Source organism: Cervus canadensis, chromosome 5 (genome assembly GCF_019320065.1).
Source record: "Cervus canadensis isolate Bull #8, Minnesota chromosome 5, ASM1932006v1, whole genome shotgun sequence".
Taxonomy (NCBI): domain Eukaryota; kingdom Metazoa; phylum Chordata; class Mammalia; order Artiodactyla; family Cervidae; genus Cervus; species Cervus canadensis.
In genome coordinates this window covers 1,153,606-1,177,407 of record NC_057390.1, presented here as the reverse complement: position 1 = coordinate 1,177,407, position 23,802 = coordinate 1,153,606, and the positions used below count along the sequence as shown (strand labels likewise).

Below are 23,802 nucleotides of genomic sequence, written 5' to 3'. Positions count from 1 at the left end.
TTGGCTGTGGCGCATGGGCTTAGTTGCTCCACAGCGTGTGGACTCTTCGCGGACCAGGGATCGAACTAACATCTCCTGCATTGGCAGGTGGATTCTTTACTACTGAGCCACCAGGGAAGCCCCTGTGCTTGCTTGTTAAAATCCAGGGTTTTTAGTTGTGAAAAAGGAAGACCTCGGAGAACAGGGCGACCCCACCTTTGTGGAACTAGAAATATTTATTATCTTTTCACCAAGGACTCACAATTGATGTTGACCGGCTCTGGTTGCAAAGTATTGGGTTGGCCAAAAAGTTCACTCAGGTTTTTCCATAACATCTTTTTTTTTAGGTTTTTCCATAACATCTTGATGGAAAAACCCAAGCTGATTTTTTGGCCAATCCAGTACTACTCCGTTTGAGAAGTCATGTCTTTCACCCTTTATTTTTACTCTCTATGGGATAATAGGCTTTTCATGTCCGAAGAGATTGAACAGTAATCCTTGACACGTTTTTCAGATACTAACTGCAGTGTTAAGTCTTGTAATCCCTCTGGTAGTGTACCCTCAGTAGGTACACACCAGGCCCCCCTCATACGCACTGCCTGAAAACTTATGGGTAACTCAAGTTTGGCAGCACATACTGCAGAGGAACTTCTCATTAAGGAAAATGATAAGTCCTGTCATTCTTGGCATTATCAGACTTTACTGTAAAGCAGGAAGAAGGTCAATCATCCATTGATTTGTCCTAATTAATATTTAGGACCTTGGCGGTGTTAGATTTCTAGATCTACATATGCACACAGTTGCCAGTTGCATGCTAGACCCTCTGACACAGTGCTTAAAACCAGTGATTCAGAGCACTTGCCCGGTGCCCGAGTGTCCACACACTGCTGGTCTGTGGTCGCCCCCCGTTCTGGGCGGGACGCCCCGTGGACCCCCGCTGCCCATCCCAGAGCCCAGCGCTGTTTGCTTTCCCCCTTGTTGGGTCAGCCTCAGCCTCGACACGCTGCTCCCGAGACAGACTCCCCGCCGCTTCCCCAGCGCTGTTTGCTTTCCCCCTTGTTGGGTCAGCCTCAGCCTCGACACGCTGCTCCCGAGACAGACTCCCCGCCGCTTCCAGGTCGTTCCGCTTGGTCCGTGGCCAGGACCTGGGCCAGGGCACGTGGCCTCGGGCTGCTTTCCTGGTCTGTGGAGTTCTTGTGACGCAAAGCAAGTGTCTGTCCTTAGACACCCGTGCTGCGCTGTGTCGGGCACTGGGCTGCGAGCCCTGCTCAGTGGGCACAGGGCAGGGCCCGGCAGCCCTTCCTTTCACAGGAAATGCAGAGGCTCATCACGACATACTTTACACCAGCCGGAAAACTATTGGCAGTGATATAGGAAAACTTCTACGTTACTACACATCCCTGGGCTGTGATTGTGAAGCTGTCTGCATAAAGATGTTAAGAAGAATAATCACATGGAAAACGCTCCCGGTGAAATGTTAAGCTTTAAAAAGTTACGGAGCTCTTGGTGACAGCCTAGTGTTGTAGTCAGTTTGTGCTGCTGTAACAAAAATACCGTAGATTGGGTGGCTTTGATAATAAACATTTGTCTCGCAGTTCTGGAAGCTGGAAGTCTGAGATCCAGGTGTGGGCATGGTCAGGCTCTGGTGAGGACCCTCTTCCAGGCTCGTAGGTGGCCCCTGTGTCACAAAGGTGGAAAGACAGTAAGCTCACTCCTTGACCCCTTCTTTTAAGGGCAATAACTCCGCTCACGAAGACTCCACCCTCATGACCTGATCACCCTGTAAAGGCCCCACTTCCACGTACATCACACTGGAGATGGATTTTATGGGCGACATGAACATGTACCCCATAGCACGTGATTTTGTGTTTCAAGTAATTTACAAGCATAACAAAAAGATTAGAAGGAAAATACATCAAAATGTCAATAGTGAAAATTTTTGTATTCAACTCACAGGTAGTCTTAACCTTCTTACCTGTTTTTGTTTTTTTCTTTTTTTGCATTTGGAAAATCATCATGACTGGCATTTATAATATAATTAATGTGTAATGTATATATTTAAAATTTGAGGGGGGATTTCCCTGGCAACCCAGTAGTTAAGACTTTGCCTTCCAATGTGGGGGTGGGGGAAGGGTGGGGTGTGGGTTTGATAAGATCCCACATGCCCCAGGGCGAAAAAAATACAGCATAAAACAGAAGTAATATTATAACAGGTCCATTAAAGACTTTTTAAATGGCTCACACCAAAAAAAAAAAAATCTTAAAAACTTTTTTTTAAATTTTAATCTTCATTTTTGGCATTTTGGCCAGCAGCTTGTCACCATGACATGTGTAATTCAGCATTAACTTTGTATGACTTAGTATTAACAGTCACAGCCCTTTTGTTGGCAGAGATCTCATCCAGGTGAGATGAAGCTTTTGGCCCATCACCACCAGAACATCAGCCTCCTGATGTTCTCTTTGGGAGTCTCCCTTTGATTTTAGCAGAGTGAGTGTGTGCATGCTCAGTTGGTTCAGTCGTGTCAGACTCCATGCGACCCCGTGGACTGTAGCCCACCAGGCTCCCCTGTCCATGGGATTCTCCAAGCAAGAATACTCAAGTGGGTTGCCATGCCCTCCAGGGGATCTTCCCAACCCAAACCTACGTCTCCTGCGTTGGCAAGCGGATTCTTTACCTCTGGTGCCACCTGAGTCATTGTATAAGAGCTCCAAGTGGCAGGGTTAGCTTGATTGGGCGCCTGTGGGTCGTACTGCCTTCCTGTCTCAGGGCTGCACATGGGTCCGGAGCGGGGCCTGGGTGGTTACCTGGCTGTTTCTAGCCCCATGAGTAACCTGGGCAGATCTGTTTGTCTCTTAGAGCTTCAATTTCCTCATCCATCAGATGGAGACAGAAGTTCTCACATGCCGAGAGTTGAGGGCTTTTGCACAAGCTCCTGGGCAGAGGGCAGCTGGCAGGGACTTGGTCACTGTTTTCCCTGCTCAGTGACAGTCGAGGCTCTGGCAGGTCCCTGGGCATGACATAATGAAACATTCCTTTCTCCTTTCTGTGGAAAGGAGCTGTCATTTCAGTAGTTTAGGAAACCCACAGGGAAGTCAGTTCATCTGGAAATGAGCTGTAATTCTAACCCTGCCAGGCCCCAGAACAAACAAGCAAAAAAGGAAAGAAAATCTTTTCTAGGAAGTGGCCTGGGAGGGCAGGGGAGGTCCAAATCACCCCTGACCTGCCCATGAGCCTGCACATCACCCTGAGAAGAACCTTGGCAGATCTTTGGACCATGGAGAAACATCTGGAAACCCCCACTGCACTGGCTCTGTTGGAACCAGGTCCGTGTCAGGGACACCTATTGGATTAGGCAGAAACTTGACTGTAGCGCAAGACGTGTATTTGGAGAAAGAAAAGATCTGGACACTGAAGACAGGCTTGAACTGCTCTTTCCTGCAGTTAGAAGTTATTGCAACTTTTTTCAAAACAAGAGGTATTTTGCTCACTGTTTTAATGTTCGCAGTAGTCATTGGCTGAATAGAACTGTGCTATTGGTAGAGAACCTGCCTGCCAATGCAGGAGATGGGAGACACTTGGGTTCCGTCCCAGGTTCAGGAAGCCCGTCTGTGAAAGTCATTACTTGCCAAGGGACAGAGAGCAGCAGGGCTAATAGACCGTGTGCCCAGGCACATACACACATGCACACACATGATCTTCAGTGTGTTGGGGGCAGTTCATGGCATTGGAGGAAATGAAATACGCTCACTGGAGAGAGAACCCAGCCGCTGGCCTACTGTTCCCATCTCAGGAGAGACAAGCCTGCGATAGGTGCCCCCTGGTCTATATGTGGGCTGGGGCTCACCAGCGGGTGCCCGTGGTACAGAATGCATCTGCCAATGCAGGAGACTTAAGAGACACGGGTTCAATCCCTGGGTCAGGAATACCTCCTGGAGTAGGAAATGGCAACCCACTGTAGTGTTTTTGCCTAGAGAACCCCATGGACAGAGGAGCCTGCTGGGTTACAGTCCATTGGATCCCACAGAGTCAGACATGATTGAAGTGACTTAGTGCCCACACATGAATAGAATTGAAAATTTTAAAATAGCTTTTTTTTTTCCTTTTCCCTATGCAAATTCTGCTCTTTGGCCATCGTTAAATTTTGGTTTTTACTTCTGAGTGAATGGATCATGAACCCTTGAGAATTTTTTTTTTTACACTCTGTGAGCTGGCCGGTTCCTGGGGGGACAGGTTGAAGCCCAGTGTGTAAAAGGCTAGGCTTTCGTGGTTTTAAGTATTTTGTTAGAGTGAGTTGGTATTCCTGGCGTCCTATGGTGGTAAATCCACATGGACTTTGCATTTCCTCTGTTTGCAACCCTGGATCAGATCCCGGTGGTTCACAAGGGTTTAACCAGTGGTGGAGCCGACCAGCTCCTGAGAGGCGCTGCCTGGCCACGTGTGCCCGCAGGCTGACAGGGGAGGGCTGCCTGTGGCCCTGTCTTGTCCTGGAGCCAGAGCCTTGAACCTGGCTCTCTGCATAGGATGCGATGCTTCCTTTAGTTTGGGCTTTGCGGCCCTTCCTTAGGCGTGAAAATGGTTTTGGAGCTAAAATTTCTTAAAAAAAAAAAAAAAATCAACCATTTCAGTCCAAGAGGGTGTATGGTAAAAACTGAAACTGGTTCGATACGATGGTGCTCAGCTGAGTTGCTATGGGGACTTTTTTCCCCCAAAATAAGTCCCGTTCCTAGACCAGAGCATGCATCCCACTCCAGTTCCTAAAACATTTTGATGTGAGCAATTTATCGGTTTAGTGAATGACCTGAGACTTCACAGCAACTTTCTTGTGTGGTAGCGACCTGTTTTTCTCTTGCAGATGTATGTCTCAGGGGCAGGGGCGGTGTATGAGATGAGCCACACTTGACAACCTTAGTTTAGGAGAGTTTTCTGTGGAATAAGTGCTGGGGGAGAGACTAAAAGAAGGTTTCTTGTTTATTGTCTGGTTTTTCATCCTTTGAGAAATTTCTTAATGCAGGGTAGTCTGGAAGTGAATTCTGGATCTATACTGTCTTAGTAAATGTTTGAATTTAGACCTCCAGGCGTGTGTAGTCGCTCATTTCTGACTCCTTGTTGACCCCGTGGACTGTAGCCCACCGAGCTCCTCTGTCCATGGGATTCTCCAGGCAAAAATGCTAGAGTGGGTCGCCATGCCCTCCTTCCGGGGATCTTCCTGATCTAGGAATCGAACCTGCCGCTTCTGCATTGCAGGCGGATTCTTTACTGCTGAGCCACCAGAGAAGCCTACAGTGAGTATAAATTTTGCTAAACTGGTCAAAACAACTTGCCAGCGTAACGAAATGGGGTGGTATGTCGCACAAGCACATACGGTTGTCAGTTTAAAAAGAAGTGGCTGATACCTCAAGCAGTGGATGCGTCTCTGGGATCCCCTCTCTTCTGTTGTGTGGATTCTGCCCCTGGAAGCCTTTGAAGCTTAGGACCGGGTCTCCTCTGTAAGGAAGCCTGACGGACACGACAGCTGCGCTTCGTTTTCTCTCAGATCCTTGTTTCTAACGGTTGGTGGGAAGGAAGTGCTGGAGTGGACCCTTAGCAGGTGACCCAGGCCAGTCTTCATCCTTCCTCTGATGTTGTGCAGTCCCCGGGGCAGGTCTCCCCCCTGGCTGGGGACCAGTGTCCTCCTGAAACGGGAGGGTGTTGCATCCAGTCTGCAGGGGTCAGAGGAGCCCTGTAGGGAGTTAGTTGGTGGAGGCGTGCTACGCTGAACTGGAGTGACCCTGTTTAATCCGTGTTGCACGTCGGGTTTCTAAACTCGTGCTAAGTCACTTCAGTCCTCTCTGACTCTTTGTAACCCCGTGGACTGTAGCCCGCCAGGCTCCTCTGTCCATCAGGTTCCCCAGGCAAGAATACTGGAGTGGGCTGCCGTTTCCTCCTCTGGGGGTTTTCCTGACCCAGGGATCAAACCCGCGTCTCTCTGTCTCCTGCGTTGGAAGGCATGTTACTCACCACTAGCACCACCTCGGATGCCCAGGGGTAGCCCGACTGCTGCACCCAGGATTGGAGCCCACAGAGCGGTGGAGCCTGGCCAGCAACCGTGTCTCTGGAGGGCGAAGGGCATCAGGAGGACGAGCAGAGACATGAGAACCTGAGCAGATACAGACCTTCGACGGCACCGGGCGGGACGTCGGTTATCCCAGAATCCCGTATCTCTCACACTCGTCTTTGCCCCAGGCAGTGACCAGCTTCCATTCTTGGCCTGCATGGGGACATGGCACCGCCACTGACAGACGTTTTTGTGGTTTGCAGAGGAGGCCTTAGGATCACCACCTCAGCCTCGGGAATGGCCTTGTCATGTAGAGGTTAGGTGGGGCCTTCAGTGGGGTTGGTACAGGCTGGTCAGTTGGTGAAGAAACTTGGGCTTCAGCCATCTTTCTGATGGATTCCTCACCACACCAATCAGATTCTCTGCTCACTTGAGCCTTTTGGTTTTCTTATTTTTTACTCAGGGTTCAATTCATACAGTGTTTCTTTTTATCATGGGATTTTCTATAAAAAGGGCTTCCCTGGTGGCTCAGATGGTAAAGAATCTGCCTGCAATGCAGGAGACCTGGGTTTGATCCCTGGGTTGGAAAGATCCCCTGGAGAAGGGAATGACAACCCACTCTAGTACTCTGGCCTGGAGAATTCCATGGACAGAGGAGCCTGGCGGGCTACAGTGCATGGGGTCACAGAGGCGGACAGGACTGAGTGACTAATGCTTTTCTACAAAAGGCTTTGGGGCTGTGTTCGCCTGTGTCCCTTGGAGGGATTCCTCCCCGCCCCCACCCCCTGTGTTTAGCACCAGTGTGCCTTTTAGACACAGGAGCTTTGTGAATTTTCTAGGGGAGAGGAATCAGACAGCCCAACTGAGACAGACATGTATTTTGAGGCCAAATACTTAAACCATCAAATGTCCAAACACAATGATTCCGTCCTTGTGATTATGCAAAACAGTGTCTGGAATTGAGGTGTGATGTCTTCTCTCTTGATACGATGTGGGATAAGAAGAGGCAGCTGGCTCTTGTGAACTTGTTTTAAGTGGGAAGCTTTCATTATACTCATCCTTCGAGTGTGTTATCAGTCACCATATATCTGCATTAACAGCTAAGCGCTTCACTTAGCGCATGGCCTTGATAAACTTTAACTGCATAAATAAAATTACAGGGTTTTACAGGTCTTAATTGGAAAGCTGTTTCGGATGCAGCTTTTCAGGATTCTGTTTTGGCCCCTTTGCCTGGGTCTCCACTGTTATTAAGACAAAACACCATGATGCTTAAGACCTTCAAGTGAACTGAGGAGAAGAGATTTTCGTCACCTGTTTCCTGCCGCCAGCATTAAATTTCTTAGAGGAAGCCACACGTACTCTCTAGTCAGAAATTTTTTATATTCGTAGTGTAAATTCTCGTTTCCTCCCCCAGATCTGATGATGGGCCAGGAACCCAGGTTACCGAAAGCTAGTAACCTCAAAATTTTTAACACTTTATTTCTAAGGAACGGTCTTAAGTGAATTAACATGTAGAGTTGTATGTTTACTTGTCAAGGGTCTTCAAAAAGCATTTCTCTTTTCATAGTTTTGCTGGAGTAAGTGGTGAAATAAATTGTGTGGATAGGAAGTTGTCTCTGCTGTTAGTGGAAGGAGCGTAGCTTGGACTATATTTATTTTGGGGGTTATTTTTGTTTTTCAAAAGAAGACTGCATAGTCAAGTCCTCCATGATCTTCTGGAAGGAATCTTCTCATTGTTGTTCAGTTGCTAAGTAGTGTCTGACTCTGTGACCCCAAGGACTGCAGCACACCAGGCTTCCCTGTCCTTCACTGTCTCCCGGAGTTTGCTCAAACTCACGTCCATTGAGTCGATGATGCCATCCCAAGTATCTCATCCTCTGTTGTCCCCTTCTCCTCCTGCCCTCAATCTTTCCCAGCATCAGGGTCTTTTCCAATGAGTCAGCTTTCCACATCAGGTGGCCAAAGTATTGGAGCTTTAGCATCAGTCCTTTCATTGAGTATTCAGGGTTGATTTCCTTTAGGACTGATTGGAAAGAATTGTAAGACTGTAGAAATAAGAGACACAGCTGTCCTGGGGACAAAGCGAGCAACAGTCGTGTCGTGTGTCTTCCTTCGCCCATCTAGACCTAGTGAGACGCTGCCACACACTGCGCAGAGCGGCGTGTTTCGGAGAACAGATCAGGCAGGACCGGAGTGGTTATGTAGCACCTTGCTGCAAAAGGTACGGGGCGGGTCTGCCTCAGGACCGCACGCGGGCCACACGGTAGCAGCTTCATGATTAGACGGAGGGCTGATGACTGAGACGGATTATCTTTGTAGCCCTGGGGGACACAGTCTAGATCTGGGTTGGGGTGAGCAGGGAACATTGCGGTCCCCAGAAGGGAGAACTGGGGCGTGCAGTGCCCATCAGCAGGACTGCAGTGCCTCAGGAAAAGCTCTGCACCTGTCCCAGGCCAAGCTACCGGGCATCGCGGCGCAGGAAGCTTCCGCCACATCCCCACCTGCTGGCTTCTCCTGGGACTCCAGTGAGCTGGGTGTGTCCTTGGATGTAGGCATAAAAACTCAAAATCTGGGTTTGCTCCTGGAAAAGCGTGAATTGTGGGGGACAGCTCGGGTGACATGGGGAGCTAGGTCATTAGAGGTTGAATAGTTAGTTAAGAAGGCATAGCTTTCATCCTAATGCTTTTAAATTCATAGTTTATTGTAAGAAACAGGTGACTGTCGCAGGCAAAAGATACACACTGGTTTCCAGCCTCATAGCCTTGGCTTTCTGGCAGTTTCTACGCAGTCAGACTAGAAATTGATCGAAGCAGCTTATTTTGATTTTCTTACTCACGGTCACAGAAAAGCAGTGGGCAAACACGTGTGGAAGGACTGAGTATGAAAACGCTGGCTATAGCTCATGAGTTTTCTTCTTGTTTTTTGGTCCCAGCAGCTGTTTATAAAGCACCATCCTGAATTCATGCAGCTGCTTAGAGGTTCACCTACATGTGTGCCAGGGAAAAACAGGTGTGAAAACTTCACGAGTAATGATGCTGTATACCATCGCTTTATTTCACTTCCCTTTCGTTTTCATCCGGTGGCTCAGTGGAATTGATAAGAGGATTATCAAAAAATGAAATGATGCAGTTGGGAAGTAGTAGGCCAGAGGGTGTGTAGATGATTGGGCTCTGGCTCATTTGCTCTGTGAGAACCTCAGAGTGGAAGGAGGCTTCTGACAGCATTCCTGCAGCTGAGCTGTCAGGGCAGCACCCTTCTACCCTGTGGCTGGGGACTCAGAAGCATCTGAGACAGCTCAGGCCCTCAGATGGGTTTCCAGTGGAAACGGTGGCCAGAGGGCCAGTGACTTCCTCATCCTCCTCATCCACTGTGGATAAATCTTCGTTAATAAAGGTGTTTCCGAAGATAGCCCCCTAAGTCAGGAGACTGTTGGATTGAATAAACATCTCAGAATTTTTATTTCTGCAGATGAATAGTCTTAAGGGACGGCATGCAGAATCAGTGCTTCCTCTCAGCATTTTTGGAGCATCTGTTTTAGAATTGGTTTAGCCCTGGTTTCAGAGCCTTACAAAGTAGTTCTTTATGGCTTTTGGTTCAGCCCCTAAATGCTAGGAGGAGGGACTTTCTTTCCACTCTTTCTTACTGCTCCACAGTCCCTCGTAAATAGGAGGCAAAATGAGCTCTTATTTGCCTAAGTACATGCTGTGGTATGTTTAAAAACAAATCATTTCTTCAAAGTCATACATTCAGCATCTCTTCAAGGAAGAGAGATCCTTTCTCAGCTCTGAGTTGGAAATTGATTCAGAGCTCAGTTCACGTTGATTAGTTGAAAATCTGATCTCGATTCTACCCCAGTGCTTATATTTCACTGAACATCTGAGAACTGTGCAGTATTGTTTGGTTTCCACTTCTGCACTTGCAGCTACTATAGTGACATGCTGGGAACTCAAACAGTCACTGGCCCAGGGGTGTGAGAGCATCCTGTCCCCAAGGATGACCAAGGCCGTGTGCGCGCACGCGTACCCCGTGTCCCCTGGCCCCGCCCCCGGGTGCTCGCAGCCCGGGGGTTGGGTTGGAAGGATGGCGGTAGGGTTGGGAAGGAAGGAACGTCAGACTGGGACCGCAGCGCACCTGCCATTCGGAACAGTGGGGTAGAAGCGGTTGGGCATTCAGGAAAAATCAGGTTTGGCTTGACTGATGTCAAGCTCATTACACAGTGGCAGTCTCGTTTTCTTTTTTTTTTAATGTTCCCACTCTTGCTGGCAGTGCTACAGAAAGCCCTTTCCGAAAGCCTCAGCCTGATTTCACTATCAGCCACTTAACCACGATATTAATTTTTTTTTCAATTGCTGAACTTTTAAGATTTGGAATTACCCTCTTGGCTGGAAACTAGTTCTGTAACTGAACCACAACAGTCTGTTAATCAAACATTGCACATCTTTCAGTGACTCGAGAGTTCTTTGGTGTTGAAAAAGGCCCTCCTTTCTACCTACCTCTGCACTGGTAGAGAAAAATAGATTAATCATACACCTTGTGGGGTTTTTTTTTTTTTCTTTTTCTGTAGGAAATCAGGTTACTGGTAAGTGCTAGATTTCATAAAATTGTTTGCAAGAGGTTTGATGAGAGTTTAATAAGCATGTCTCACTTTTGATGGAATTGCCTGCATCTGACATAGTTGCATTCTAAGCTTTTGTGGGGGTGGGGGTGCCGAACTGGGTCTTCATTGCCGTGTGAGGGCTTTTTCTGGTTGTGGTGCACATAGGCTTGTTGCAGTGGCTTCTTCTGTAGAGCGTGGGCTCTAGGGTGTGCAGGCTCAGCGTGGCTCACAGGCATCAGCAGGTGCCCTGTAGCATGTGGAATCCTTGTTCCTGGACCGGGGGTTGAATCCATGTCCCCTGCACCGGCCGGCGGATTCTTAACCACCGGACCACCAGGGAGGTCCTGCCTCACCAAGTTTTGGTTAGTGGCTTTGGGGAGAAATCTGGGCTCCCCGCAAGTTCCCAAGCTCAGGAAGATGTTGCGGCATCAGAGCTGGCCTTGTGTGGACTTCTGGCTACAGCTTTTGAACCGTAGTAGCTTTGCATTTCGGAGAAGCCAGTGGCACCCACTCCAGTGCTCTTGCCTGGAAGGTCCCATGGACGGAGGAGCCTGGTGGGCTGCAGTCCATGGGGTCCCTAGGAGTCGGACACGACTGAGCGTCTTCACTTTTCACGCATTGGAGAAGGAAATGGCAACCCGCTCCAGTGTTCTTGCCTGGAGAATCCCAGGGACCGGGGAGCCTGGTGCGCTGCCGTCTGTGGGGTCGCACAGAGTCGGACACGACTGAATCGACTTAGCAGCAGCAGCAGCTTTACATTGGGCTTCCCTGGTGGTTCCGTGGGTAAATAATCCACCTGCCAATGAAGGTACTGTGCCTGGGTCGGGAAGATCCTCTGGAGGAGGAAATGGCAACCCACTCCAGTGTTCTTACCTGGAGAATCCCAGGGACGGGGGAGCCTGGTGGGCTGCAGTCCATGGGGTCGCAAAGAGTCAGACACAGCTGAGCGGCGGAACAACAGTTTTCCATTAAGAGCAGTTCCTTGTGCCTTTTTGTCTTCCCTCCCCTCTACTGTTCTATTTCCCACCTTTATGTGTGAAATGCTTTCTTAAATGCTGAAACTGCATTTTCTGTGGGTGAAAATACACCTCATCACTATCATTTCCCGTTTGAAGAAATTTTTACGTGTATGTAAAATTGCCTTACTTAAAAATGTGATCTTTTTATGTAGTAATAAGAGCTTTTGTTTCCAGTAGAGACCCATTTCATTGCTAGTGAAAATGAATGTCGCTTGGTCTTGTCCGGCTGTTTGCGACCCCATGGACTATATAGTCTATGGAATTCTCCAGGCCAGAATACTGGAGTGGGTAGCCTTTCCCTTCTCCAGGGGATCTTCCCAACCCAGGGACAGAACCCAGGTCTCCTGCATTGCAGGCAGATTCTTTACCAGCTGAGCCACAAGGGAAGCCCAGGTAACATTTATGGCTATTTAGCACATTGCAGACAGCATAATGATGTTTCTCTTTCTTACAGAGATACTAATGTAAGTTATCTTTTTGACAAGTGGAGTATGTGCAGATGGGAGCAGGCAGATGAAGTATCTAGAAGGGATTGTAGGAGTGAGGGGGTGGGTGTTGCTTTTTTTTTTTTTAAGTATCCCCTGCCCTTTAATGCCAGCAGCTCCAGGTTCCCCTTCAGAAGATGGAGTCATGGATCCCTTCCTCATTGCAGTGGTCAATGCTCTGGTCACTGTGGGGAAGAATTTCACAAACTGATGATAAAAGAAATAAAAAACCTTCGTTCTGGCTGCAACCAGTGCTGCCCTGGGACCGATAAGCTAATTCTCAATTAAGGAAAGGTTCCCCCCATCGTCCCCCAAAAAGGATATGTTTTGTCACTTAAGAAATAATCTTTGAAACTTAGGTGGAAAAAGGCCATCGTATTACAGATTAACACTACCTTTTTAAAATACAGGAATAGGATGCTTCTGAAAATAATTAAAATAGAATTTTTGCCTTACACTCTTGAAAACCAATATTCTGTGTATACCCATTGGCTAGTCTTTATTGCAGGATGCATGTTGGTCATTAAACATTTTAGGTTTATAAATTCAAGCAATGAGAACAGTATTTACTTCTCAAAAAAACTGCCCCAAATAGTGGTTGAGTAGCCCAGACAATCAGTGTCCTTTGTAAGAGTTAGTTTATATTGTCTGTCAATATAGAAACTTAAAAAAAAAATACACCTAAGAAGAGTAGCTGGACTTCCCTGCCGGCTCAGTGGTAAAGAATCCGCCCATCAATGCAGGAGACTTGGGTTTGATCTCTGGGTTGGGAAGGTCCCGTAAGAGAAGGAAATGGCAACCCACTTCAGTATTCTTGCTCCTCCCATGGAAAGAGGAGCCGATGGGCTACAGTCCATGGGGTCACAAAGAGTTGGACATAACTGAGCAGCTAAAGAACAACAAGAACAGTGGCTAGCTCTCTTACTGATCTGTTATTACAGTTAGTAGGTGATCTACTGAGCCGGGGCTAACCTGGTCATTACCTAAGGTTAATGAGAACTTCCAACTCCCGAGTGTTCTCCACAGACACAGGCCTGGGCCCCAGGGCTGATCCCTGGCTTCTCCCCTCCTGCTCAGTGTTTCTCAAGGTCTGGTCTGTGGACAGTCTATTCCAGGACCTCATGTAAGAATGTGGCTTCAGGGGCCACCCACAGACACAACCCACCTGAACCTCCTGGCCAGACCTGGTGGATATGTTTCGGTGTGTTTATTGATGCTGACAGTTCATTACAGAATTCTTCTTTCCGTAGAAGCAGCATCTGCTTATCTCCTTACCCCAAGACGTTTATCTCTAAGATGAGTAAGTCGCATCTAGTCCCCAAAGTTCTAGGTGCTGGGTTGATGCAGTCACTGGGTGCTCGTTTTGAGATACTGGACAGGCTCCTGTGGTGCTTCCAGCCGCCAGACCTCACATGAGTCAGACGGAACCTTCTTAACCACACACATCAGTGAGGGTTTTAAGTATTGGTAGAATTCAATAGATTTCATCTACTGCGTGGGGGAGATTTACCGAGACCTTCCTCTGTTTTGTGTTGTCGTTCAGTCACTCAGCCATTTCTGACTTTGTGACCCCACGCCAGGCTTCTCTGTCCTTTACCATCTTCCGGAGTCTGCTCAAACTCATGTCCATTGAGTCAGTGATGCCATCCAACCATCTCATCCTCTGTCATCCGCTTCTCCTCCTGCCTTCAGTCTTCCCCAGCATGAGGGATTTTCCCAATGAGTCAGCTCTTCGCATCAGGTGGCCAAAGTGTGGGAGCTTCAGCAACAGTCCTTCCAATGAATATTCAGGGTTGATTTCCTTTAGTATTGACTGGTTTGATCTCCTTGCTGTCCAGGGGACTCTCAAGAGCCTTCTCCAACATCATAATTCAAAAGCATCAATTATTCGGCGCTCAGCCTTCTTTCTGGTCCAACTCTTACATCCATATGTAGCTACTGGAAAAACCAGAGCTTTGATTATACAGACCTTTGTTGGCAAAGTGATGTCTCTGCTTTTTAATATGCTGTATAGGTTTGTCATAGCGTTTTTTTCCAAGGAGCAAACATCTATTTTGTGTTATAAGAATATAGAGTAGGAATATCGTTGTCCAGAAGAAGTTTAGCATTTAGTCGAAATTTAGCCTATAATCTACAGGAATGTAAGCTCATGGGAACAGGGCTGGGTCCTCTCTGGTTGCTGTACCCAGACAATCTCCTGAGTAGTGTCTAGCTCATGGGCATTCATATCTGTTGGGTAAATTAGTGAGTGTCTTAATTTGCTAAACTTTGGGTAACTTGCCGGCAGTTTTTTTTTTTTTACCAGTCTCTCATCTTTGGAAAACACGCAGTCTAGATTTCACAGACTCTCTGGATAGTTGGCACTGTCTTCATTTGTGACTCTAGGATTGGAGGCAGATTTACTGTCTCAGAGAGAGCCAAGTACAGTAAGAAGTGAGTGGGGCTCGGAATCCGGGAGAGCTGGGTGACGGTCGGCTCTGAGCAGCCACGTGGCGTCCTGGGTGCTGGTTCGCTCAGGCATATTGGTGCCTCCCTGAGATAATTCCACAGGTACAGATTCGCAGTGGACATTCAGAGAAAAGAGGCTTTCCTTTCCCTCCAGCGTCAGTTAACTTGGTAACAAAGTTCAGGGGGAAAGCTCGTGATCACTGATAATATAAAAAGACAGTAATGGTTTGGTCCCTCTGATAGACAAAATCCTTAAAGAGCTGCACACCCAGGAGATGGGAGCGAACTATGACCTGCCATCTGGCATCACGTCTAAACTGAAACTGTTTTCTGCCAGTTTAGCCATTTAAAATTTAATTTTAATAGGCTTATACAGAGTAACGATAGAACTGTTTGTGTGATAAAGGTATAGCCAAGGCAGTCTTCTGTGCGGCGGGAGAGGCATTCAGGGGACGTGCCTGGCTCATCCCAAAAGCTTCCCTGACATCAGTGTTTGCATTCTTCATGAGGGGTCCTCGGGGAGTCTCTGCTCTGGCTCCTTCGCAGCGTGGATGATTCTGGAGAGGATCCACAAGTGTTCTTTCTCAGTGCCCTCACGTGTGTGCACCTGCGCATGTGTACACAGGGCGCCCTGCTGCCTTCAGCCTTTTCTGGGGTCATCGATTTCCCTCAGGTGAGGGCTGGGGGACAGAAGTTGGGGCAAGAGATTAAGGAGACATGGTAAAAACTCAAAAAAGTTTACTTGTAAGTGATCTTACAGAGCCAAGAACCCACACCACTTTTATTTGTAACGATAAATAGAACTCCAGATATGGCATACAAGAAAAAAAAATTTTTTAACGAAAACACAAAACAGGAAGCTGTGTTCATGTTATGGCAGAATCTGATTATCATAGGTGTTTAAATATTTCCCTGTGGTTAAAGTGGAGCATGTGTGTTTTAATTGCCAGTGCAGCATGCTCTTTTTAACAGGAAGTTAGCATAAGCCGCACGCGAAGAGCAGTTGAAATCCAAGAATCTCCTCTCTCCCTGTTACCTGCGTCACCCGGATGTACTCCTCTGAGTGTGGCGAGTGCTTTTCCTCGCGATCCTTGGAGGATATCATCTCCCTGATGCTCGTGGGATCTCTGAACAAATCACATTTTTTTGTACTCCATATTTTGGCTTTGCAGTGGGCTCATTAGCCAGCCCTGAATGTACTGGGTGTGTTCGGGAATGACAGCTTAATGAAAGGGCGGACCTCCCTCCTCTTTCTCCTTTCAGACGGGCTTCTGCTCTTACCCCCAGAGCATTTCCTCTCTCCGTGTGGTGTTTGCACACTTGAGGCCATTTTTGTTAACTGCATTAATATCAAGACAAAACATGCAATTACGCTTTCATTTGGCCCCGCAGTGGTGCTGGTGTGGACTGGCTGTGTTTCGCCTCCTTTCATGGAAACCAACTCATTCATTTCTCAGGTTTTTTCTGACTTCACTTTGAGTAGGACAGCCATTTCATCTTATATTCCTCTGTGTCGTTTTGACATCTTCCTAGGAATTTCACCTTACCTTATGATCAAAATATAGTTATTGTCTGGACAGCCTAACTTACATTCTTGTATGTTTCAAGGGTAAGTGGCGTCTTAGGTGGTAAAGAATCCATCTGCCAGTGCAGAGACACAGGTCCAGTCTCTGGGTCAGGAAGATTCCCCTGGGGAAGCACATGGCAGCCCACTCCAGTGTTCTTGCCTGAGAAATCCCATAGACAGAGGAGCCTGGTGGGCTACAGTCCACGGGGTCCCAAAGAGTCAGACACGGCTTAGTGACTAAACAGCAGCTGCAGCGTGTGTTGCTTGTACCGTTTCTGCCTGTCTTTGCCTTCACGAAATAGAGGTGTGTAATTCATCAGCTGCGGTATATTTAAATGTGGCACTTCTGAATCTCCGGTATCCCTTATTCATAAACCAGAGTTTACATAGCAGAGCCTGCCTGCCGCTGTAATCTTGAATGGGTGATTGTAGCTCTTGACGTCTGGGAACATCCCATGTGTAAGATGGGCTGACTTCTGGAAACTGACCTTCGGGACTTACTGAATGATCCATGGAAAACAATGTGATTTTTGTTCTCTCTGTTTTCATGCAGCTTCCATGAGGCAGTCTCAGGCTGTACCTGCAGATACACGCCCAGAGATATGGATTGCCCAAGAACTACGGCGTATCGGAGACGAGTTTAATGCATATTACCCAAGAAGGGTAAATGATGTTTTCTTTACCTCCTTTTTTGATTCTGTGCTTATTCTGGAAATGAGCAGTATTACCTAGGTGTGACCTACTTTTCTTTCTCCTTTCCCATTTTCCGTTTCTTTTATGGCTGAACTTAAGTGGTAGCAGCTAGACAAAATACAGTGTGAGCCAAGGGGGGTTGTAGGAGCACAGACCTTAAATTCTCTGTGCTTGAAGAAAAGGGAATATTTATATATTTGAAATACTTCCACAAAATTATTAACGTAGTCTTCAAGCCAGAGGGGGTGTTATCTTTCCTCCCTTGAAGCAGTTTGGGTCAGAGGTAAAGAAATTTTTAAATTTCCATCTTTATGCAGCCAACGGGAGTGATGCCAAGCTCTGAAGTAAGAGTCTTGGACCTTCCTGATGGTTCCGAGGTTGAGGCTCTGTGCTTGCAGTGCATGGGGTGTGGGGTCGATCTCTGGTCGGGGAACTGAGATCCCACATGCTGTGGGGTGCAGTCAAGAAGATTGGGGGGGAAAAAATGTCAAGGGAAAAGTCTCCCCTGCGATTTGCCAGGCAGTGAGTCAGGCAGGAGCGCCTTTCTGTCCTTCCAGTCCCCGCCACTCTTCTCAGTGTCGGTTTACTGAAATGTGTTAAGAGGCCAATACGTTAGCCTATAATTCGGGGTATAAAATTTTTTATACCTCAAATTGATAGCACTGGAATTTTTTGAGGTGTGCTATTGGTTTAAAAGAAAAAAAAAATCAGCCTTAGATCTTGGGCTGCAGACACTGTGTATTTTATTTGTTTTGCTCAGTGGCAATGTATGTTAGCATTTTGGACACCTTATTCCCATGGAAGAGGGGTTAAACTGTGTAGGCTTTAACTCAGGGAGGTAGGCTCCTAGGAGCGTGTGTGACTGCTTCTTGCAGGGGTACACCAGCACACACATGAGAGGGTGTAATTTCGGCCTGCTTACCTTTTTCTGGGCTTCTGGCGGCTCAGTGGTAAGGAACCCACCTGCCCATGCAGGAGACCTGGGTTTGATCCCTGGTTCCAAAAGATCCCCTGGAGTAGGAAGTGGCAACCCACTCTGGTATTCTTGCCTGAAAATTCCAACGGACAGAGTAGCCTGGTGGGCTACAGTTCATGGGGTCACAGAGAGTAGGACACGATTTAGTGACTAAACAGTGACAGCACGCCTTTTTTCTGTCTCCCGTGTATGAAGATATTTGTGTTGATTTATCCAAAAGGAAGCACGTAATTATTTTCTACAAAATAAGATTTAATATCATTCTTTCTGTGTTACTTCTCATCTGACTCCTTTTTTCCCAGACGTTATGCTTTCATATAAACGCCTTTTAAAGATTCTTTTTTTGTTTCTCCTGGAGGGAATTTATGCTTTGGACACCCCAATGTTTTGTCCTTTTTTAAATGTTAGTCTTTTTTTGTAGCTAGCTGTTGCTAAATAAATTGATGATCCCTGTAAAATTGCTTTCAATCTTTCTTATTTTCCTGTTATATGTAATGCTTTCTAAGCTTTTGTAAACATACATGGAGATGTTTTCCAATTACAGGTCTTTTATTTCTCCGGTATAGAATCTAAGGAGTTCAGGACTTTCAGAATACTCTTACTGGCTCCTCCTCACACCTTCTGTTGGGTGTGTATGTGTGTGTTTGATGGGAAACGTATGAGCCTGTCATTAGATGGAACATGTCACGTTGATGAACGGGCTTCAGAATTCCTTATGATGCTGTGTCTAGCTGGCAGAATGTGCCGCAACCTGATGGGAACCTGTTCACAGAGCATAAAGCCCCTCTCAGCCTCGATCTGCAGTGGCACACCTCTTTGCAAGGTGGGCTGTTGTGTAATTGGCCACAGAAGTTAGTGTTCGCAAGTCCTCTGCCCTGGTTTCTCTGGTGGGATTTTGGGGTTACTGTATGTGTGTGTGTGGACTTGGCTTTCCCGCTGGACTTGGAGAGTGATCAGAAGCAGGGCCCCGGGATATCTGGGATGTTGGTCCTTGTGCTGAGGGGGGAAGGACATGTGTCCTCCCAGGGGGTAGGCGAATGCATCCACCATGATTCGGGTGCGTGTCACAGATCAGCAGGAGGAGGTGCCTTCACGTGGCCGTGGCAGCCGAGCAGGGCGAGCAAGGCCGTAACTGGGCGGCACGCTGGCCCTGCCTCCCCCATCTTCCAGGGGCAGTGGAAGCCCTGGGGCTCCAGGTCTAGCTTGGGTGGGGCTCCCCGGGAGAGTTGAGGCTGTTGGGCCCTGGTGCCTTCAGAGTCCGGGACGCTCAGGACACAGAGAGCAGTCGTCAGCTCCATCCTCTTGGGAGCTGACTGAGAGCCTTTGACCAGAGAGCCAGATGGGTTTAAGGAGATTTTGCCGAAGTTTCTCTTTAAACGTATATGGAGTCGGTTGCCGTTCCCTTCTCCAGGGGATCTTCCCAACCCAGGGATTGAACCAGGTCTCCTGCGCTGCAGGTGGATTCTTTACCGTCTGAGCCACCAGGGAAGCCCTTAGGAAATATCAGTGACTCTACAAAGGTTTCCCTAATGGGCCTGGTTGGTGCATCTCCGTGGTGGCCCTGAGTGGCCAGTGGTGAGAAGGGCTAACGTGGTGGGGTTGGAGGGGTTGGCGCACAGCCATCCCCATATGTAGGCGGTCGAGGTGGTGGCCAGTCCTGATCCTATGCAGAGGAGACGCAGGCTGTCTGCTTGTGTCATTACCTGCCTCTCCACTGAAGAAGGGAAAACAGCCTCAAACACTTCATGCCTTCCCGCTCCATCTCCCCCACCCAGTGTTACTGCATGGTTTAATGTAGAAGATGTTCATGTTTTGTTTTTTTTCCAAATGAGATGTAACCTATTTATTCTCAGTGTTTTGGGTAAAATAAGAAGTTAGTTTCATTGTGATATGCTGCAGTATTTTGTAATTGTAAACCTTGGCATCTCTTTTTAAAAAAAAGAACCAATGCAAAAATACAGAGTCGCTAATCCTTCAAAAGACTCTAGATTTCTGTAAAGGCTAGAATATTGGGGTAAGAGAAGGGGACAGACTGTAACTTAAAACGTGATTTTTCTAAAATGAAACATATTCTCCAGATCTTATAAATAGCCTGTTCAGACTGAAACTCGGAGTGGTGACCCAGTGACCCCAGGGCTTCGGACGCCTGTCTTGAAACTTGTCAGATTCCGAGCGGTCCGTGGTCTGCAGTCACACTGATGGGCCATTGTTGAACACGGTGGGGGTGAGGGGCGGCTGGGGGGTGGACATCTGAGCGGGAAATGGGAGGCGTTTTGCTTTCAAGTTGGGCGCTGTCTGTCCCTGGGAGGTGTCACTTCTTGGCGGGCAGAGTCTGTTGCTGCTTCCCTGCTTTATGGTGGGTCATGGCCTTTTAAATATTTGGTGTCCTTGGCTACTTAATATGGCTCCAGTACCTTTTGTGAGGTGTTGGTCTTTTGTTGCCACGAGCCCTGCAAAGCCTGACGGGCTGTTCTCCCGATTTTGCAGTTAGAGCGATAGCGGAAACTATCATGTAGTTGTCACGTGGTCAGTGCCCTTGAGGGCGGTGGGGAGGCCTGTGCTCGAAGCTGTGGTATCTGAATCCTTGACTCGGGAGGTAAGAGAGGCCCAGGTGAGCTCAGAGCCCAGGTGCACGTCCCCTTCTCTCTGGGGCTCAGCGTCATCTCCCCAAACCACCCTGCCAGGGCCTGCCTACCTGAGGGGAGTTTTATTGCTCCATGCATGCTGTGTTTTTGTAATTTTTGGTTTTGAAATAATTGCAGCGTTTTACAACAAAGTTGCGAAATGGTACAGAGACCCCTCTTGTATCTGCCACCCAAGTCCCTGCTGTTAACTCTGCCACATGTGTTTTAACGTCCTCCTCCCTTATACCTGGGGCTTCCCTGGTGGCTCAGATGGTAAAGAATCTGCCTGCAATGCAGGAGACGCAGGTTCAGTCTCTGGGTGGGGAAGATCCCCTGGAGGAGGGCATGGCAACCCACTCCAGTATTCTTGCCCGAAGAATCCCATGGACAGAGGAGCCTGGCGGGCTGCAGTCCGAGGGATCACACAGAGTCGGACACCACTGAGCGGCTTTCAGTTTCACTTTGCTCACACCTACCTGTGTGCAGACTATTTTCTGAACTATTGGAGAAGTTGCAGGCACGATACTCCTTTATTCTTAAATTCATCAGCGTGTCCTTCCCATGAATAAGCGTATTCTCTTACGTAACCAGTAACCACAGTGTAGCGGGCATGGTTGGGAAATGAGCAGCATGACAGAGCTGTCACCTGTGGGCTGCGTGCAGGCCTTGCCAGTGGTCCCAGCAGTGTGGCGTTGTGTCCTCCTGCATGCGTTGTATCAGGAGGTACGGGTGTCCATCCGTCTCATTCCAGAGCCCCTGGTCAGAGGTGGTACCCTCCACTGCAAATCAGTACTTCCCATTCATGATGGAAGGAAAGTGTGGGTATTTCATGGGTGTATTTCCCCTGTGTTTACTTCATTTATCAAAATAAGTTCATGGGTCCCTGATCAGTTCAACAGGTTATTACACATCTCTCTCAGGCTTCCCAGGTGGCTAAGTGGGTAAAGAATCTGCCTGCCAGTGCAGGAGATGCAGGAGACTCGGGTTCCACCCCTGGGTGGAAGATCCCCTGGAGAAGCGCAAGGCAACCCGCTCCAGTATCCTTGCCTGGAGAATTCTCATAGAGGAGCCTGGTGGGCTACAGTCCATGGGGTCGCAAAGAGTTGGACATGGCTAAAGTGGCTGAGCATGCTCACTTTAATTTGAGGCTCATATTGGCTAGTGGCAGCCTCCGGCGTGTCTCCCTGCCATAATCAGGCACTACAGTGCCTTGGCACCCCGGTCACTTGCACGCTTGTAGTGGGACAGAACCTAAGGGGCTGAAGAGGTGATCGAGCTCTGGGATTCCTTTGGGATTTGCTGGTGGATGACCTGCAGCCACACAGTGTCCTGGCCCCACGGCTCCCCGTGTCGTCCTCTCTGGGACCCCTGGGAGTGGGGGAGAGGGCTCTTTTGGAACACTGGGCAGCCAGGGCTGTCAGCGGACCTGCAGGAAGCCACATCTCTCTCTGGGGCTTTCTAAAGAGGGCGAGGAGCTGGCAGGAAGCCTGGGGGCAGCAGCATCTCTTTGTGTTTCAGTAGCCCTGCTCGAGGCTGCCTCTGCCCCATGGGTGGGGGCCTCCACCCAGGCTGCCAGCTTTCTTGTTCTTGATTGCCTCTGGCTTCGTCCACAATTCAGAAATTGCGTGAGTGCAAGTCCTAGATCCTTTGCTGGAGGAAGTGTCAGCAAGCATGGACTCTGGTCCCTTGCAGGCATGGGATGCTTTGTGCTCACGGCCGGTTCTCAAGGATGGTGTCCACTTGGGTGGGATTCTCAGGCTTGGCTGGGGTTGTAGTCCAGGGCTGTGATGGGGTGATTAGCCCCCCCGCCCCCCCATTCTCTAACCTGCGTGCCTGCCCTTCCCAGTACCCAGACTGGGATGTTCACCTTTCCTGGCCATCAGGTTGCCCAGCCCGTCACTCTGCACTCACATAGGCTGCGCTTGGTTTGCTGTGACCTGGGGATGTCCTGGTAGGGGCCTGCAGTGGACACTACGCTTGATGCCCATCGGACAGGCTCTCTAGATGGGCCAGAAGCGGATGAAAACCTTTCCATTGTTTGATCTCAAGAAACAGTGTATCTTTTGTTCCCCTGTCTGCCTCCTACTTTTGGTCCTGGGCATGTGCAGGCATGAATTGACTGAACTATATAGAGGAAAGTGTATCCCTGATCTAGATGAAGTGGGGAAGAAAACGAGGCTTACAGGCTGGTTTTGAGGGGAGCAACAGGAAAACTGGTGTCAACACATTAGCATTTTCATGTTAGTTGACCTTGAACATCGGAGGGGCTTGGGGCACGACCCTCCACACAAACAGAAATCCATCACTACCATCTCTGCCTCAAGACAGAGGAGTTGGTAAATGACTCACCCAAGGGCAGGAAGCTGAAGCAGTTTGGATGGCATCAGGACTCAACTGATTCCACATAGCATAATCTCTAATTGAACACAAACTTTTCCCTGCACTTAGCTAATTTAATTTTTCATTTAACAAAATGAAAAATAGGTACCATATTGAAAAAAATCCATGTATGAGTGGACCTGCACAGTTCAAAGCCATCTTGTTCAAGGGTCATCTGTAAGATACATGAACCTGATGTTCGATCCTTATTTTTGAAGAAGATATCTATCTTCTATAGATAGTGGACAGGGAGAGGTCAAAATTGCAACTTGTTTGGTAATAGCATAAACCACACATAGACTCAGAGATGCATGTTCTCAGACGGTCCTCTTTTGAAGGCTTCGTTAATTGAATGTTGGAGTCAAACAAAATAAAATGCTCTATATTATTGTCTGAAAAAAAGAATAATGAAAAATCTGCATCTTAAGCATTGAAACTAGACCCGTGGTATCTCACGAGATGGTGCTTCTCACTTCGCTCACACAGGTTGATAGAGTGACAGTTTTTGTAGCAAAAACAGCTATGATTAGGATACTTTAATTGATGTCTACCATATATGTGCGATACAGTCTTCAGGCCTGGTGAGTGTCTTCCTTGGAGTTGAATGAAGCAGTTGTGGATTTTAGAGCCTTGCACACACGCCTTCTCTGAGAGCATGGGGTTCAGATTATCTCCATCAATAACGGCAGCTGTGGATCGCAGGTTTTCTGGACAAAGCCTTTCTTGTGGAGGGTGAAGTGTAATCTTGTAAGAAGAAACAGCTCTTGGACAAGTGCAGGGTCCGTGATCCCTGACTCCATCCCTTCACCTTCAGGAGCCCCATATTCAGTCATTGTCTTCGGGATGTGTAGTGACAGTTAAATCTAAAGTATTGAGAGGTGGAACTAGAAAATGCTGTCATCCACCAGGGCTGTTTTCTCTCACTCTGAAAAGTAATTGACTTTTCTCCATTGATCTTTATAGAAGGAGAGATGCTGGTAACTTTGTTCACCTGATAAGT

The 23,802-nt window shown here is 48.0% G+C and overlaps 1 protein-coding gene across 9 annotated transcripts in view; it reads left to right on the top strand.

The window, feature by feature from the left end:
• BCL2L11 (BCL2 like 11) overlaps nt 1-23,802 on the top strand; it is a 99,372-nt gene that overhangs the window by 15,495 nt on the left and 60,075 nt on the right. For all 9 annotated transcript variants that reach the window (XM_043467740.1, XM_043467739.1, XM_043467735.1 and 6 more), the window contains one exon: nt 16,684-16,793. In XM_043467740.1, coding sequence (XP_043323675.1) covers nt 16,684-16,793 — 110 coding nt within the window. The remainder of the gene's footprint in view (nt 1-16,683; nt 16,794-23,802) is intronic.